Source organism: Danio rerio, chromosome 4 (assembly GCF_052040795.2).
Source record: "Danio rerio strain M-AB ecotype USA chromosome 4, GRCz13ab, whole genome shotgun sequence".
NCBI lineage: Eukaryota > Metazoa > Chordata > Actinopteri > Cypriniformes > Danionidae > Danio > Danio rerio.
Window position 1 is genome coordinate 34492755 of NC_141024.2, and position 17801 is coordinate 34510555.

Genomic DNA, 17801 nt, shown 5'->3' on the forward strand with positions numbered 1-17801 from the left:
AAAATGTCTTATTACAATCCAAATGTTAAAAATCAGTGCTAACCTGCTTGACAGACTAAGGTTCCATTAGAGCTTGTTGGAGTGGATTTTGGTAGGAAGTTGGTGAAAACGGACCATCAAAATCAGAATATTTTAGTGATAATAGACTACTGCGCAAAATGGGCACAGGCATATCCACTCAAAACCAAATGTGCAGCAGAAGTAGCAACTTCTGTATAAGTTTGAAGTCCCCAAACGGTTCTTAACAGATCAAGGAAGGGAGTTTGTCAACACTGTAAGCATTTGTATCCTTTTTTACAAAAACTCCTCAAAGGGCCATGAAACCCCCTCTTTTCAGCCGGGTGTTTTCACACCTCTACTTTGAAAAAGGTCAGGAAAGTAGGTGTGTCTACCTCTGTTTAGGTGGGAGTGTAGTGGGAGGGAAGAGGGGAGGGGTTTGAACGAAAAGGGGAGTGTCAGTGCGTGCGTACTAAAAAGCTAATTAGTAGACTGTCAACACAAAGACACAGAGATGGACAGCGATTCGGAAAGCAGCGTTTGCAGTGGATCTGACAGCTCTGTGGAGGTGGAGGACTTCTCTCCACCAGATTCCCCGCAGTCACATCTTGTTGAAGAAAGTACAGGTCCACTGCCGTATCAGTTTGAACCTTTAAACAGAAACGCGCCAGTGAATGCAGGAGAAAGTGAGAATTCTCCTGACTACGCGAATATGGATGTCTCGCAATGGTAGTTATTATTTACCAGCTGTATTTGTTAAATTAAACAAATAACTAACAATTACATAATTTTGCATGCCACAAATACTGCACAGCATCAGAAAACTTAATTGTTGTCATCTTAACAGGTGTTCTTGTGGTAACTGCTCCAGACTCCGTCCAGAGGAAAACGTTTGTTGTAGAGACATAACAGAGGTAAAATTTTATTTTTGCAAGTATTTCCAGGAGCTATTTCATGCACAGCATTACGTTGTAGCCTGTACTAAGTAGTACGCTTTTCATTTTGGTCCATAGGTGCACACAAATGGCCGGTTAAACGGCTTAAGTTGCATAACAAATGACCCTGGATTTAAGTCTATCGCTCTTAACCCAACCGTCCTGCAGCTGTCTAATGCCATTGATCGACATTCGAATAGGGAGATAAGAAACGCAGCTCGCAACAGGTTGGTAAAATGTGCAACTGAAACATTACAGTGCTCTGTCGTTTCATTATCATTACAATAAAGTTTTATTATGTAATTATAATGCTTTTATACATTCAGCCTGGGAATAAATTACACTACCATTTTATTATTTTTTCTTATCAAACCCATTTAGACGGCATATGATTCACAACTGTAACAATTACAAAGCAATAATATCTAACCTGACCTCTGTTTATTCAGTTATTACAGACACGTCGCATACAGAAATGTTGTCTGGTGGTGCTGGGGATATCTCGGGAGAGAGATCAGAGTGGTGATACCCTCATGTGCAGTTACAAGAATACGACAGGAATTCCCCGAAGAGAATGACAACTACACTGGTTATTTACCCCGTCCACTGTAGTATAAACTATATATATAAAATTTATATATATATATATATATATATATATATATATATATATATATATATATAAATATAAATATAAAAAAGAAATATATAAATATGTAGAAAGATTAACAAATAAACGTATGTGCACTACAAACAACAATTTGTCCGTCTTATTATATTTGGCATCATAGGTTACAACATATACATTTGGCATTTCAACATAGCCTATGTATATACATACATATACATATACACAGATGCAATAGTTGAAATAAAAGTCAAAATTATTAGTCCTCTGGTATTTTTTTTTGTTATGTTTTTTGTTCCACAAGGAATTTTTTACAGTATTTCATTTAAGTAGTGTACAAAACAAATAACTGTTATACAATGATTTGCCTAGTTAACTTAATTGATCTAGTTATGTCTTCGAATTGTACATTTTAATATGAATACTAGTATCTTGAGAATTTAGTAAAATATTATGTGCTGTAATCATGGCAAATATAAAAGTTATTATCTGTTATTTAAAATGAGTTATTATAACAGTTTAATAATGACAATGTTTCTGTTAAAATTATGAAAATATATTTCAGGGGGGGGGGGGGTCTAATAATTCAGGAGGGGTAATAATTCTGATTCCATTTATTTTACATTAAATGTACAGACACTTTGTGCAGTCAACAAAAAATTACTATTCTAATAAACTGTTTATATGCAAATTTAGATAAACACTGAAGTCTGCCAGATACATGGAATTAAGAGGAGTCTCTGTGCTCCATACCACCCTCAGGCCCCGTTTACACTAATGCGTTTTAGTTTGAAAACGCATAGGTTTTGCTACGGTTACGCCACCCGTCCACACTACGGCGGAGTTCTCGAGCGCCGAAAACGGAGCGTTTCGAATACGCTGGAGAGGCCGTTTTCATTCTGAAACGCTGCTGCTCCGTCTCAGTGTGGATGATGGAAAACGGAGACATCTGAAAACGGAGGCGGGGCTGCCGACATTCGCCTCTCTGATTGGGGCTTTTCCTCAATATTAAGTAGCCTAACACACACAGTTCAGTCCTGCATCTTCTCCGTGTAAGTTCAGACTTCGCAAGTTTGATCATGGCTGCAGTCTCTTCTTCTCAGTTTGATAAACAGACTATACCGAGGACACAGGTAAATCTTCAAAGAAAACAGTGTACTTTATAACTTCATTCACATCACCCTGGCTACGTTGTTTCACTTTCTCAACAATAAAATGTAAACATGATTTAAGGAACTGCCTATTTTCATTTTAATATTAACAACTAAACAGACAGCAGAAATGTTGAGGCGTCGTGCTGCATATATGAGCGTCATCTTCACTGTGTGGATATTTATAACAAAACGGAGTCAATAACAACTGTTTCCTTTCAATTTCAGTGAAAATACGATCATACCCTCTCTTTTGCTGAATATCAGTTTTAATAATCGATAATAGCCATTATAAAAGTATAACATACAATAAGTTTATACATTATAGGAAATAAAGGCAAGCGATCAGTCAATATACAGAATGTACATGCTTACATTAATCATTAACTTATCTTTGCGCTCAGCCAAAACACGTTACCTGAGAACAAGTAATAGATTCCAATGACCAAAGTCAGGGAATATGTCGTTAGATAAAGACAACAAGATAAATGAAATATCCCGTTTAATAAATATAGTGAGATTAGATCCAGCGGGAGATGCTTGATGAGAAGTCCGACTAGCAGAGCTCTCATCTGGGTAGATGGGCTGCAGCGCTAGCCAAAGAGTGTGTGTGGTCACGTGATGTGCGTTTTTAGCATTTTGGTGTGGACGGAGAGCAGTTCAGAATCGCCGGGTAAAACACGAGTGTGGACGCGGATCGTTTTTATTCTAAAACGCCGTTTTAAAACTAAAACGCTCTAGTGTAAACGGGGCCTCTGACTAACGGGCTGGTGGAGAGGCACAGTGGTAGAATTCATTGGTATCAAATGCATTTAACAAAAAACAGCTTACCACAAGGTTTTCTTCTCACGTTTGGGAGAAAAGCAAGATGCCCTTCTTAAGTCCCAGAAAGCTATCAGGTGAAAAATCTTTATTTATTTGTTTATAATTTTATAAAAAGTGCCAGGTACATATATTTTCAAAGCTGTATATAGTAAATGCAAATGAAGATAATTTCTCAGTAACATGTTGCCAAAGGTTGATTCTTCATTTGAAGTAGAGTGCTGTGAGGAAGAGGTGGCTGTTGACATCAGATGCCATGAGAACATTCTGCATCTAGTGGAGAAAAACACTAAAAGAACTAGATGGCGACTTTCAAAAAGGCAACGACAAAGCCTTGAGGTGGGGGACATAGTATAGAGGTGAAATGTTCGCAGTGAACAACGAAAGGGAGGAAAACTTGACCCTGAATATTTTGGTACCTTTATGGTGACCAAAATAGATAACAAATGTGTGGTCCATTTCAACTCTATAGGACATTCCACGCAAAGGGTCAACATTGATCATTTGATACTCCACCATGAGAAGAGGCCAAGAATACCTAAAAAATCAGGAAACATCAGTTCACCTCTCAGCCACCTCAGCCCTCATTTTCAATTCAACCTCAAATCACTTCAAGTCTGTCCACCTCAGGATGTCTGTTCTCCAGATGAGGACATTTGGCCTTCTCCTCCTCCATCTCCACCTCCACCTCTTTCTCCTCCAGCAGGACAATCCTCTGTTCAATCTGGTCACAAAAAATGTATGTAACTTGGAAAACGTAACTTGTATTTGCCATTTTAAGCTAAAAAAGATCCATCAAATATATGACTTCCTTCATTACTATTCCTTATTCACACAGCGATTCAAGATGCATGGGGAGGAAAAAATGCACATGTTCTGCTTTCCCGCATTTACAATTATGAACTCTTTTACTGGGATATAGTTGGGACAGCTCCCAATAAAGAAGTTGAGAGTGAGGTAAAGAGAGATTTGTCTGCATGGCATGTATGTACACATTTCAGTAATGCTTTCCTGTTTATTTAACATTTCTATATTTCTAACGTTTAGGTGATCAATGCATACATGGCCCTTGTTGTGTAAAAACACAATTTTGCACAAGAAAAAAAGCACTTCATATTGACACATGGAATTAATAGGATAGAGGAGGAAAAGGGCTCAAGATTCAAGGTAAGCATATAAGAACTGTTTTTGCCCATCTACTGAAGTTACCTCAAGCCAAACTCGAGGTTTATGTTGTGAATTTTATTTTATGTACTTACACTTGTGTCAGGCTTTGTGTGATCATCATTCTATGTCTAGTTTTGAAAGCTAATAAATTATGTTTGCCTTTTTAGTGTGATCCAACAAAATACGCTTTCATGTTGGGAGCTGGCTATGAGCCTGGGCACTGGATATTGGGAGTACGATCAAATATTTTGATCTATTTACTAAGCTTTGAAGAGAAATACTGTACCATATTTTTAGTAGCAGAGAAGTTAAATCCAAGTTTACAATTCTACAGGTAATCTTTCCTTCTGAGAAAAGGAGCCTTGTATTGGATCGCCTCAGAAAGAATTCTGGCAAAATGAAACGGTGTTTGGAGTCAACTAGGTAACTAATAAATTAAAAAATGTAGAAACGGTCTCATTAAAAAAAGTGATTTTTTGAGGGGATATGTAAAAGTATGTCATATATATATATATATATATATATATATATATATATATATATATGTGTGTGTGTGTGTGTGTTTATTTCAATTAATTATTCACTTTTATATATATTATATACCTTTCACTATTATATATATATATATATATATACGCAATATCACACGAGTAGCAGTGCGATATGGCTGTATATCGGCACTGGTGGGAGGCGTGCATTGGCACTAAGCCGCAGGCCGAGTGCCTTAGTGCCCCCACCAGTGCCGATATACAGCCATATCTCACTGCTACTCGTGTGATACTGTGTTTATACAACAGTTTGACGGCATAATTGTGTATATAATAACAAAATCAAACATGGAGAGTCTCAAAAGCCCTTTTGTATGAGGAACTACTTTCTTCCGGATTCAAATCATAATCATATATATATTTTTTTATATATATATATATTTAATTACACCACAGAAAATGTATAATATTAAAAATTTTGCAAAATTAGAAAATGTTAATTCTATATTTCATTTTTGAGATTACTGTCAAACTCAAATAAGAATTTCCATGGTAACTACCCCGCCCCTCCCCCATTGACTAAGACTTAATTAACCCTCCATATAGTTGTTTTTAATTGTATCTTTTGGTTCAGTAGATGACCTTAGTGAGCTGTAACACTATTGTGGGGAAAATAATATAGAAGTGGGAGACCAAGGAAAGAAAGGGGAAAAGCACGGAAAACCACCACCTTGTTCTTGGGTAAGGACATTTCGAAATAAGAAGGTCAATATCAGTCCTCTGCCCAACCCTGGGAGAAATAACATGTATTATTTCTTCATTACAGTTTCAGTGTGACCCTGACCCCAAAAAGCCATACAACAGTGCAGCATGTTAATCCCATATTCTGTCTTTATGTTAATAGTTCAAGTTTTGTTAACTTAGATGTTATCTTGAATTGGACCTTTTTTCAAATATACATAAAAAATAAATAAAAACATTTAATTGCAAATTTTAAGTATGGACCTTCTGTTTTAATTTGTGTGCCTACATTCTGTTTAACCAGCATTTCACACACATTCACAACATTTCATAGTATTTTCTTTTAAATTAAAAAAAAAACAATTAAGAAATTGTATAAACATATTTAAGGAAACATTTAAGCGGATCAACCGTAATCTACGTAACTGCTTACAGGGGAAAAAGAAGGCAAAAACATACTGATTTATTTATTTATTTTAAATCATAAAATTAAGGTAGAAACTCATATTATAGTAAAATGGTTCTTGGATGGCTGGTAAACAGATATGAAATTAACATCTTTATATTAAAGGCAAGAAAAATATATTGAATGGAGAATGATGCGCGCTGATATAGTGTTCACAGGAGCCTAGTGCGTTCACGTGATGGCATGTACGCTGTTTGCGTGTCCAATCCCGAATAAGGGAGCGTTTTCAAGCCAACTGTGAGAACAGCGCCTAGTAGGGTCACAGAAAACAATAGTCACAGAATTTGGTGTAACACCGGCACCCACATGAACACTACCTTTACTTTTTCTCCTTTTAATTTATACAACTCTTGTAATATTTCAATAACTAAATCTTGACTACAGTCTGAGTGTTTTGTTTCAATACTTAAAAGAGCAGAATTACAATCTGAGCCAACTAAACTTTCCTTAATTCCCGCATCTTTCGCCCATTGTAATGCTAAACTTATTGCCAACATTTCCCCAACTTCACCCTAATTGATCTAGTTAAGCCTTGAATTTGAAAAATTATGGCCGTTCATGTGTGTTTGTGATGCATGTCCTCACCGACTGCATTTTTCCACTCTACACATGGTTGATGGACATGTTTGACTTTTAAGCTTGAGTCTTTAGAAAGGCCACGTATGTGAGCAACATATTTTTTAGACTGTACAGTCATAACTTACAGATAAGGTATAATGACAAAAACAATACATTTGATAAATATAACAACAACAACAACAATAATAATAATAATAAAAAGTTTAAATGATTTAAATAAGATACATGAACTTACTTTAACCATTTCTTATGATGTGTAGGGTGTATACATATTTTGCAGCTAGTCTAGATGTCAATTCGTCCTCTCTCAAGTTCAAGTTGTTTTATTGGCATGACATTCAGCACAGTATTGAAAAAGCACATCAAATATTCTGTTTATTAAGAAGGTTCCAGTTGTCCCAGAAATTGTTGGAGTCAACAGATTCTTCAATTGTTTTGAGCTGTTTTTGGGTGTACTCTACTTTCTGATTGTGTTTTTATATTTTATTAAGCTCCTCGTAGTACCGAAGATGTAAATCTGTATTTTCTGGTTGCCTGTGTTTTTGATTTGCTAGTTGTCTTAATTTTTTCCTTATTGTTTTAACGATGACTGAAGTTAAGTTTTTTTTTTTCTTTTTCTTCTTTTCAGCAGCAGCAAAAGCCCCTACCCCTCCACAATGGAGGCGGATATGGCTGAGGTTGCCCGTCGCCTCAGCCAGTGGTGCGAGCTGCATCCCAGGACCCAGATGGGATTTCACAGCTTCTGCGTTTGCCACACTAGTGTGGCTACACCGTCTGGGTCCTGGAAGCGTTAGGGAGCTTAAGGTAAGGCCAGAGCCAACACCTTTGAGTTGTGTTCTAAACATTGACTTGAATGCTTGTTGAGCCCTGTAACCGGCCTCATATCTGTTCTTACGCTCTACACGCACAGGTGCAGGAGTGGCTGGGCAGGCGGCCAGAGGGGGACGCTGTCATTCTGACGCTTCCCAGCGAAGCCGTGAGCCTGAGCCGGAAAGAGGAAGAGGCAAGTTGATCCTAACCAAAGATAATTACCATAAAAAAAAATGAATGACTAAAACTGTCTGGTGAAAAATGCCAATGTAGAACATTTTAATTCTTGCTTAAACTGATGAGCGCACATGTTGTAAAGTGTAACATGTCTCGTGTGTAACCTATGCACCTCTCTCTTTTGCCGCAGTGGCTGGAGTGCTATTTCAGGCACATCCGTCCACTCTGCCTTAAGGCTCAGGCTCCGGGAACGGATGACAAAAGGATGCTTCTTCCTGGGAGCGTCAGGACTCCCCCTCACTAACCCCACCGCAGACATCCAGCGCCTGAAAGTAAAGCAAGTGTTTTTAGCCTGTTATTTTGTGTGTAAATTTCTACCCATGCACTTTTCAGGAATTACATATACATGCATGCATACATACATACATACTAGAGCTGCACGATTCTGGCTAAAATGAGAATCAGATTTTTTTTTGCTTAAAATAAAGATCACGATTTTCTCACCATTCTATAAAGTTATGGTAAAAACAAACATATGGGACAACATCGATAATAATATTATGTGTAGATCTAAATAGTTCTATTCTGCTTATAATAATTCTGATGTTGAATTATTATGTTTGAGATATATGTTTGCAATCTGTCATTGACAACATCATTAGACAGTTTTATTCACTGGTAAAATCAGACATTTGTCATTATTAGATTATATTCAACAATATATTGGCTAGAGTAGTTATACTGACACTGTAAAAATTTATTTTCATGCACAACTGTGTGTTCGCTATGAACGAAAAAAATCAAATGCTTGTCATAAGCATAACTCTATAATGCAATTTGATCATTTAAATGATGTGCACACTTTCGGATTCATTTTGACTGCTGTTCATACTTCGCACGCTGCTCCCAAACGATCACTCTGTGCCACAAACTGAATATTATTTACAACTTTATTACCTGTTACTCGCAACATATGCAGGTTCTGTTAACGAAAGTAGACACACGCACACCTTCTCTGTGATAACAGCTCACGGTCTGCAGCTCCCGTCACATGTGATTTCCTGGCCGCGAATACAGCATAATATTAATACAAAAATGACATTTTTAGGTGAATTATACCTTATAAATACCGTATATGACTCATTCAACATCATTTGGAGGTGTCAATGTCACTGAGTAACGTGTGGGAAACAATGAAAAGACTCGTGCAGCCGCCTTTTCTTCTCTCCTGAACTTGAAAATATGATTGACAGAATCGTAGAAATGCTGGATTAAGATCGTCTAGGGCAGGGGTCACCAATCTCGGTCCTGGAGGGCCGGTGTCCCTGCAGGGTTTAGCTCCAGCTTGCTTCAACACACCTGCCTGAGTGTTTCAAGTATGCATATAAGACCTTGATTAGCTGTTCAGGTGTGCTTATTTAGGGTTGGAGCTAAGATCTGCAGGACTCCGGCCCTTCAGGAACAAGTTTGGTGACCTCTGGTCTAGGGGGTCGAATCAAGATCTTGTTCTTTTAGTCCAACTCTAATACAAACATACATACATGCATACATACAAGAAAGAAAATGACCTCATATTCTGTCTGGCCCCAGCCATCACTGACATCTTGCTCTATACATTTCAACAGGTACGTTCAACAGCCCGCACCGCCCCCTACCACCGCTGCTCGACCTTCTCCTCTGGCTCCAGCTTCTCCTCCAGCTGCACTGGCTCAGCTGCCTGCTCCAGCTGGTGAGGAGAGGTACAGTACAAGGGGGGTTGGAGAAAAGAAAAGCAATAGTTCAATAGTTGCATTGTTGGCATGACAAATGTTACAAATGTATTGGTAAAACAGTTCTAAAGTTTACATCATTTTTGTTGGAAAATGTAGTCCATACCGATACCCTACCCCTAAACCTAGCCATAACTGTAAATTACTCCCTAAATTAGAGTTCAATAATAGTTGGATAACAATCAAGTAGATGTGCATAAACCTAACCATAAGCCTAAACTGAACATAAACTGTAAACGTACCCCTTATTTCTGATGGGCTGATTGGAATGTTGTTCAAGGATCAAAATATAGATGTTTATCCAGGTACATGAGGGTGAAATTAGGTCGGCGATGAGGTACATGCGCAACTTTTAAGAAGAATCCAGGGAAACACAAAAGAGTGGGAGTTGTAGAGTATGACAGTAGGCTGATGTTCTAATCCAGGCGGATGTAGTGCTGTGTTCTGAGTGTCAAGCAGTTCTACCTGGTTCTGATTGTCCTTTTCGCTGACCCCCATATACTATAGCTGTCTTTAAGGGCCCTGTGTTCTGACCACCAGATTGTGTTCTGATCTAACTGGTTCTATCTGTATCACTCTATCAATATCAAATCGAATAGCTTGAATTGGATTGTTGTGTTTGATTTTCTTCAGAGTTACTCTCAAGTGTTTTGAAAAACAAATGTGCTTAATTGACCAATTCGCATTCCATAGTTAACCAATCAGGGCCTGTACCCGCACAAAAAAAAGCACCAAAAGTACAGCATCCGTTACGACCTGAGTGACTCTCACACACAGACACACCAGCGACACGCACGCACCACATGGCTGCAATAAAGGAAAATTTGATGATTTGTTGTATAAACACTTCTTATATATTCGAATGTTTGGGTAACTTGTGTATTGTTTGCGTCAATATTGTAACCTAATTGTCGCGTTATTTGATCCCTTGAGCGCTTTTCATAATGAATCTCGAGGCTGCTTTGCAGAAAGTGTAGCTTGATGTATCAAAGTGACGCCAATGTTTGTGATCATATATTAATTCTGGCTGTAACGTAAACGTTAGATTCCTAAGACTCTGTGACTTTTAGTGCAGAGCTGGAGTTCCTAAGGGCAATGTTAACTGCATTTGCTTATATTCACATACAGACTTACCTCTAAACTTTTTAAAATAATGTCAGAATTAATGTCATTTCCACGCTGCATATTTTTAACCAGGATGTTTCAATCATTCTTGTTAACCTACACGTGCAGCCAAAAAGGTATTGACTTTGATCCACGCAAAATAGGAATTTTGAAAAATAATGCATGAAACAAGTTAACTTAAGTCATTGCTCAAATGTGAAGATGCATGTATTTTTTTTAAACCCACCCCACAAACACACCTACATGTGCCTAAGGTCAGAGGAAGTGACAGGGGGATTTGACTAAGTTTGTTCGAATATTTTAATTCATTCATTCATTTTCTTTTTGGCTTAGTCCCTTTATTAAGTCCCGGGGTCGCCACAGAGGAATGAACCGCCACTTATCCAGCACATCCTTTACGCAGCGAATGCCCTTCCTGCTGCAACCCATCTCTGACAAACATCCATACACACTCATTCACAACAGACAATTTCAGTCTACCCAATTCACCTGTACCACTTTTGTTTAAACTGTGGGGGAAAACGGAGGAAACCCACACGAAAGTAGGGAAAACATGCAAACTTTACACAGAAACGGCAACTGACCCAGCCGAGGTTCGAACCACCGACCTTCTTGCTGTGAGGTGACAGTGCTGCGCCACCGCGTCCCCCACAAAAGAATAATGTGTGCCGTTTTAAAATGTTACAAGCCCTGGTAACCATTTGGCATACAAATTAGGGCGAAGGCAGATTTTCAACCTACTTCAAAATATCTTTGTTTTTGTGCAAACATTAATTGCTCAAATGTGAAGATGCGTGTTCTTCTCAATATTTTTCAGGAAAGAAAGGCTCCTGATCACAATACTGATGACGAGATGCGAGATGCCACCCATTTGCAAGATGTAAATGTGCCAGAGCTCAAAAGGAGAAGATTGAGTGTAAGTTTTTTTTTTTTTACGAATTTCTTGATTTGTTAATTTTCTTTTCGACTCAGTCCCTTTAATAATCCGTGGTCGCCACCGCAGAATGAACCGCCAACTTGTCCAGCACATATTACACTGGCAAAGCCTTATTTATAGTACTGTATGCCCTAATTTGCAGATGGGACAGGGTATGAGAAAAAAAAAGCTTGGTTCCCGCAAGAGAGGGTAAAATGTGCGGGAATGTAAGAGCAGACAGTGTTGATCGTTGAATTTGCAACAATGTTGCAACTTTGTGCGGTAGCGGGGGGAGGGGAAGAAAACAGCAGCATGAGAAAGGAGGAAGACAGAGTGTGGGAACACTGGACCTACGCTTTCAAGACTTTAATTTGGCATGGGTCTAGTGGATTCGAACACCTTGGATGTAATGTAAATGTGTGGTGGGAGGTACATTTATGCAGTCGTTGAAAATTTGTTTGTATTTATGTTCTTCACAGAAAAGAAGTCAAAGCCAGTGAATTTCAGGTTGAAAAAAAGAACATGGTTTTATTTTTTCTTTTAAAAAAAACTGAAAATGGGTTTTACAGACCTGGACACCATACAAGGGTTAATAATCCGGGGTCGCCACCGTGGAATGAACCGCCAACTTGTCCAGCACATGTTACATGCAGCATATGCTTCACGTATTCATTCTTCAAAAGAATAATGTGTGTTTTAAATTGGGGAGGGAGGGAGGGGGGAGGGGTACATCAGAATATCTAATAGTTTGTTCCTGTACAAACATTGATTGCTCAAATGTGAAGATGCGTGTGCTCTTCTCATTTTTTTTTCAGGACGGAGAGTCTGAGCATGTCGGGGATGTTACTGAGAGGAGGAGGGAAAACAGCCCAAAGCCACATACAATCGTGAGCGAACGGACATCGACTGAAAGAGAGATAGAGATTGTAGGTTTATTAAAATATTTTCATTCATTTTCTGTTCGGCTCAGTCCCTTTATTAATCCGGCATCGCCACAGCGGAATAAATCAGCAACATATCAAGCATCCTCGTTTTGTTTTTTTTTGTTCCTGTTCAAACATTGATTGCTCAAATGTGAAGATGCGTGTGCTCATCTCAATAATTTTCAGAAAAGCCAGTATTCCCGATGTTGATTCTGTGAAGATGCACGTGTTATTCTGAATATTTTTCAGAAAATACAGCATTCCCAAGTCGTTGATGTTACTGAGAGGAGCCACCGCAGCCCAAACCCCCATACGAATGTAAGCGAGCACAGAGCAACTGACAGAGAGATTGTAAGTTTATTAAAATATATTCATTCATATTCTTTTTCGATTCAGTCCCTTTATTAATCCGAGGTTGCCACAGTGGAATGAACCACAAATTATCAAGCATCCTCATTTTTGTTTCTGTACAAACAATTATTGAAATTATTGCTCAAATGTGCTGATGCGTGTGTTCTTCTCGTGTCTTCCAATGACAGCGAGGTGAGAGTAACGCGAGAACCCACTCCAGAAAGAGACCTACGTATTCCTGAGCTGAAAAGAACCGAAAGTGTGATCGTAAGTTTCTTTGAATATTTTAGCACATTTAATTAAACGCACATCTTTGGAGACTTGATGTGACAAAAAAAAGTGTCTTAATTTTAAATAGTGACTTTGTAAAGCTACAGTCAACATACACCAGTCCCGGCCGCATTTTTAAATTGTCAACGGCAATCCTGTTGACTAGAACATGTCCACTGCACTTTGTCGGCTAAGGGCTCCATTTTGACAGTCCATGCGCAGGGCTCAAACGCATTCAGGGTGTGTTAGAATCCACTTTAGCTAATATAAGGGCGGAAAATTTCGCTTTGGGCCGTGCCCCATGATCTAAAAGGGTTGAGCTTATTTTCTTAATGAGTTATAGGTGTGTTCAGAGTCTCACCTCCCATTCCCTTTAAGAGTCAGTTGTGTCGCGCCATGGTGCATATGAGCGCAAATGCATTTGCTATTTAAACAGCTTGGCGCAAATGGCCAAAAAGTACCTCTTGCGCCAAGCGGAAACTAGCAAACAACTATTGCGTCGTGCCTTGCACCACATTGCACCTGGTGTATGATAGGGCCCTCAATGTGTTGCAAATTAAAAGTGGCATCGTTTCTATAGTTTGGACACTGAAACTTTCACTTTAGACAGACCTTTATAATTTTAGGATGTTGTTGGTCATGTCACTTCTGGTCAAAATATTTAACTTGTGCCTTTTATTCATTCATAGCTTAGCAAGAAAATCCTTGGATATGGTACAGAGGAGTCTAACACGAGTTCAGAGATGAGTGAGGATGACGGTAACCGTTCTGGCCAGGATGTCAGTAGCAAGAAGGAAAAGGTAAAGTCAGCGGCAAAGTCTCCACTCCATCCATGTTTGATAGTGCCATTGCGTATTTCGGTTTAAATCGCCTCAGGAAAAAAATATTACATGTGTAAGCATAATAGCAGCCATGCACCCGTGCTAAACAACTCGTTGGGTTGTTCGTAATGTAGCAGCACCCACACAGCAGCTGGGGAGACTTGCGCCAGTCACTAAATCCAGCATAGGTGCTCTCAACCCTCCGCCACATTCTGTCTTTATGTTATGCACTGTGTTTTTCATTAAGTCAATTGTGCTCCATGTGCTCGGGTGTTGTATCAAATCTGACCCCGAGGACAAATCTGACACATAGCGGCTTGCAGCTATCAACTACAAATTGTAGACGTGTTGCTGTAATACATGGAGACTAATTGCAAGGATTTTATCATTTTTTTAATTATTATTACTGGGTGACGTGCATGTAAACATGACAGATTTTCAGCCATGAACTAAACTTAAGCAAAAAATGTGTGTACAACTGTAAAACAATGAATCAAACTGAAGACCATATATTAATTACTTTTGTTTTGTTTTTGAGTCACTTTTTCTCTAATTGCAATTTTATCCTTTTCAGGACCCAGACAAAAGTGTTCCCCGGAATAAAATTCAGGCAATGGAGGAAATCCTGATGGACTCCTTTTTTTTTTTTCCCTCCTCTCCTCTTTGCGTCTTTGTTGACGACAACGTGTGCATGGCAAGCTGTTTTGGCATTTATCTATAACCTGTACACGTGTCTATTTTCATGTTACTAGTGCTTAATTTTTAGGTACAAGTGTTTAATCTTTGTTGAAATCTAATTCTACATGCAAAAACAAAACTTTAACGTTGAAATAAACGTTTAAGACAATTCTTTGTTGTATTGAGTTTTTACATTCTGGAAAATGTTGCTATGTCTCCATCAATTGTTATGCGCATCTCAGAATATAAATTTAAAAAAAAAAATGCTTGATGGAAAGCCAAGATGCTCATACGTTGTAAAAATGCATGCACAAGTAAAAAAAAAAATAAAAAATTTATATATATATATATATATATATATATATATATATATATATATATATATAAGTGTCAATGTCACTGCAGTGACATGCAGCGCGACACTGAGTGACACAGGTTACTACACATGCCACTAGCGAGTGACACATGACAGTGGAAAACCGGACGTGCCACCGGAAGTGTCACTAAACTCAGTGGCATGTGCCAGTGTCATCTGTACGTCAGATGTCGTGTCACTCCATGTTAAAACTGCTACTGTGAATCCGCGTTCAAGCGCACACAATAAGCTAAAACTCGCCCCAAGCACCGGCAAAAACAAATAACAATGAATGTGTCGAGGAAAGAGTAAAGACATATCTTAATTATTTATTAATAAACTTATTCTGAGTCAGTGTCGCAAAGATCCTGACTGACAATCTCCTCTTGGACTCGCCTTTAAAAATTCATCTTTACATGAAGGAGTTTTTTTTGTTTTATTTCGTCAAGTAATAATTTAAAGCTTTCTATAAATATATTTATTATGTCTGTGAGGCATATACATTTTGCTTCATTTTGTTAAGCGCTCCTGTTCAAAAACCAGACGACAGAAAGCGCATAATTTTGGTTTTCTTTATTTTATAAAAACGCTGTAACGTTTTTTGATGTATTACTCGTACTTTGTGAGCAAAAATGACGGATAACTTTAAATTGCTCCCACTGAAAAAATGCAAGTTATTGCTCTGGCTCCTCGATGTCCTGCAAGCTTTTTATAAGCAAACTATGCGCCTAATAGCACACATTCTTTAACGTTTAAGCTACCATTGTTTTATACTTGAACTGTTTTATATCTTTTATTTTAGGCAAGTCGTGATGATCTGAGAAGGCAAACTGATCAAACAGACAATGATGGTCTTCCGCTGAGCGCTGTTCGTTAAAAAAAACTTATTTTTAACGAATAAAAAATGCTCCAAACGTTTTTCTAAATAAGCTGAATAAAAAAACGAAACTAAATATAAACACTTTGCCATTAGGCTACATACAAAACTGAACTATTTCATAGCTGAAACACTATTGTTTAAGGAGAAGGGGGAAATATATTTTTGTCCCGTCTATTAATTGCTTCACCGTTATTTCGAGAATAAACCCAGCGTAAATACGCAGATGTCATTCCCAAAACATATCAGCGTATATGTGCCGAAAACGAAAGTTTCATACAAATTCTGAATGGATTATAGCCTGGAAAGTGCAAAGCACGCTCCTCTTATTATCACTAAAAAGCGTCACTAATCTTAGTTCATAGAGATCTCAAAGATCCGTTATAATTTATAAAGCTCTCTAAATTACACAATTAATCTTTTATTTACATGGCGTCTACACTCAAAAGATGATTCACGAGCACACAAAATGGCACTTAATAAAACCAATCCGGCGCTTTCAGCAGTGAGTGAATACTGTGAATCTAGAGAAATGACAGATCAATATCCGTGAACCTGATTTTTTTTTTCCCCGCAGCCACAGTACGCCGGAAATCCGGCGTGGTGCCGGAACGCTATCACCCCTGCTAATGTAAACATAAAAAAACTTTAAACACTTGCACTGCACTAATGTAAATATGCAGCTTTTATGGTGTAGAACTATGTGATGGTTACCTTCATCAAATGTACCACCTCTGCCTTCTAGCAAAAATCAGGCAGGCAACTTCTGTCAGACCCCCGGTGATGCTCAATTCAAAATGCATTTGTTTCAAGTAGCAAAAATGTAACGAAGGGGATACCACCTCCAACTAATTTTTAACAAGGAAAACACAAAACTATGTAAATATAAGTAACTAGACATTTGCACGGCAGTTATGTAAAAAAATTAACATTAAGACATTTCCGCTGCAGCATAAAGAATTTTTTTTTGACTTGTGTAAAACTGACACAATTTTAAACATAAAAAAGTTGTGTAAGAGTTTTGTTCAAATCTGTAGTCATCTTGACAGGTAAAAAAAGAAAAAAAGGTCAGCTTCCCCTGAAACAATTTGATGTTATTTTAGATGAGCTGGATCATCATGTCATCCAGAGTATAAATAACCTTTCACTCAAACTATGCAGCTTATCTGACTTCATTTTCGACCTGAAATGGTGATCTCTCCTGTCACTCCACCCTTATAGGACAGTGAGAAATAACCCATAGTTCGTAACGTTCATACTTATGGATATTGAGGACACAATGTACACACACATGTAAAAAGATAGACAGACGGATGGATGGATGGATGGAAATGATACAGGTATGTAAAAGAAATTAGCTCATTCTATGGATAATAATAATCAACAATAACGTTTTTTCTTAATTATTAATATTCCGGCTTAAGCTTCGGTCAATTTGGTCAAACAAACATGATTGTATATGATCCTGCCCGCTCAACCGAGCGGACTCTCAGATTATGAATATTAATTATCAACAATAGCGAATTAATATTAATCATTAACATTCTGGATTAATTTATTGTTAACTTGACCAAACAAACATAACCAGAGCCGCCGCTCTTCCGAGCGGACACGGTAATGATCTATTTATTTAGAAAAGGGAATTATTACTACTTCTTGGGTAGTAGATTAATAATTTATAAGCTTTAATCAACTTATAAAAGCTAGGCAGGGAATCTGTCTTTCAGTGACTTTTTCTGTGAGGCAAACAATACA

At 38.0% G+C, this 17801-nt stretch overlaps 2 protein-coding genes and 1 long non-coding RNA gene across 3 annotated transcripts in view; 2 read left to right on the plus strand and 1 right to left on the minus strand.

Moving 5' to 3' along the window:
* LOC101886704 (zinc finger protein) overlaps positions 1–17801 on the plus strand; it is an 846922-nt gene that overhangs the window by 491350 nt on the left and 337771 nt on the right. The gene's annotated exons all lie outside the window — the stretch shown is intronic.
* The window catches only part of LOC147844817 (uncharacterized), a 532816-nt gene that overhangs the window by 12504 nt on the left and 502511 nt on the right, over positions 1–17801 (minus strand). The window lies entirely within an intron of this gene.
* LOC148680271 (uncharacterized) lies at positions 4511–14983 on the plus strand. The gene is made up of 11 exons (XM_088649877.1): positions 4511–4517; positions 7603–7778; positions 7885–7977; positions 8152–8298; positions 9587–9700; positions 11673–11771; positions 12587–12697; positions 12944–13045; positions 13234–13312; positions 14005–14115; positions 14711–14983. The coding sequence occupies exons 1-4, from the start codon at positions 4511–4513 to the stop codon at positions 8263–8265; spliced, it is 390 nt and encodes a 129-aa protein (XP_088506003.1). The 3' UTR covers positions 8266–8298; positions 9587–9700; positions 11673–11771; positions 12587–12697; positions 12944–13045; positions 13234–13312; positions 14005–14115; positions 14711–14983.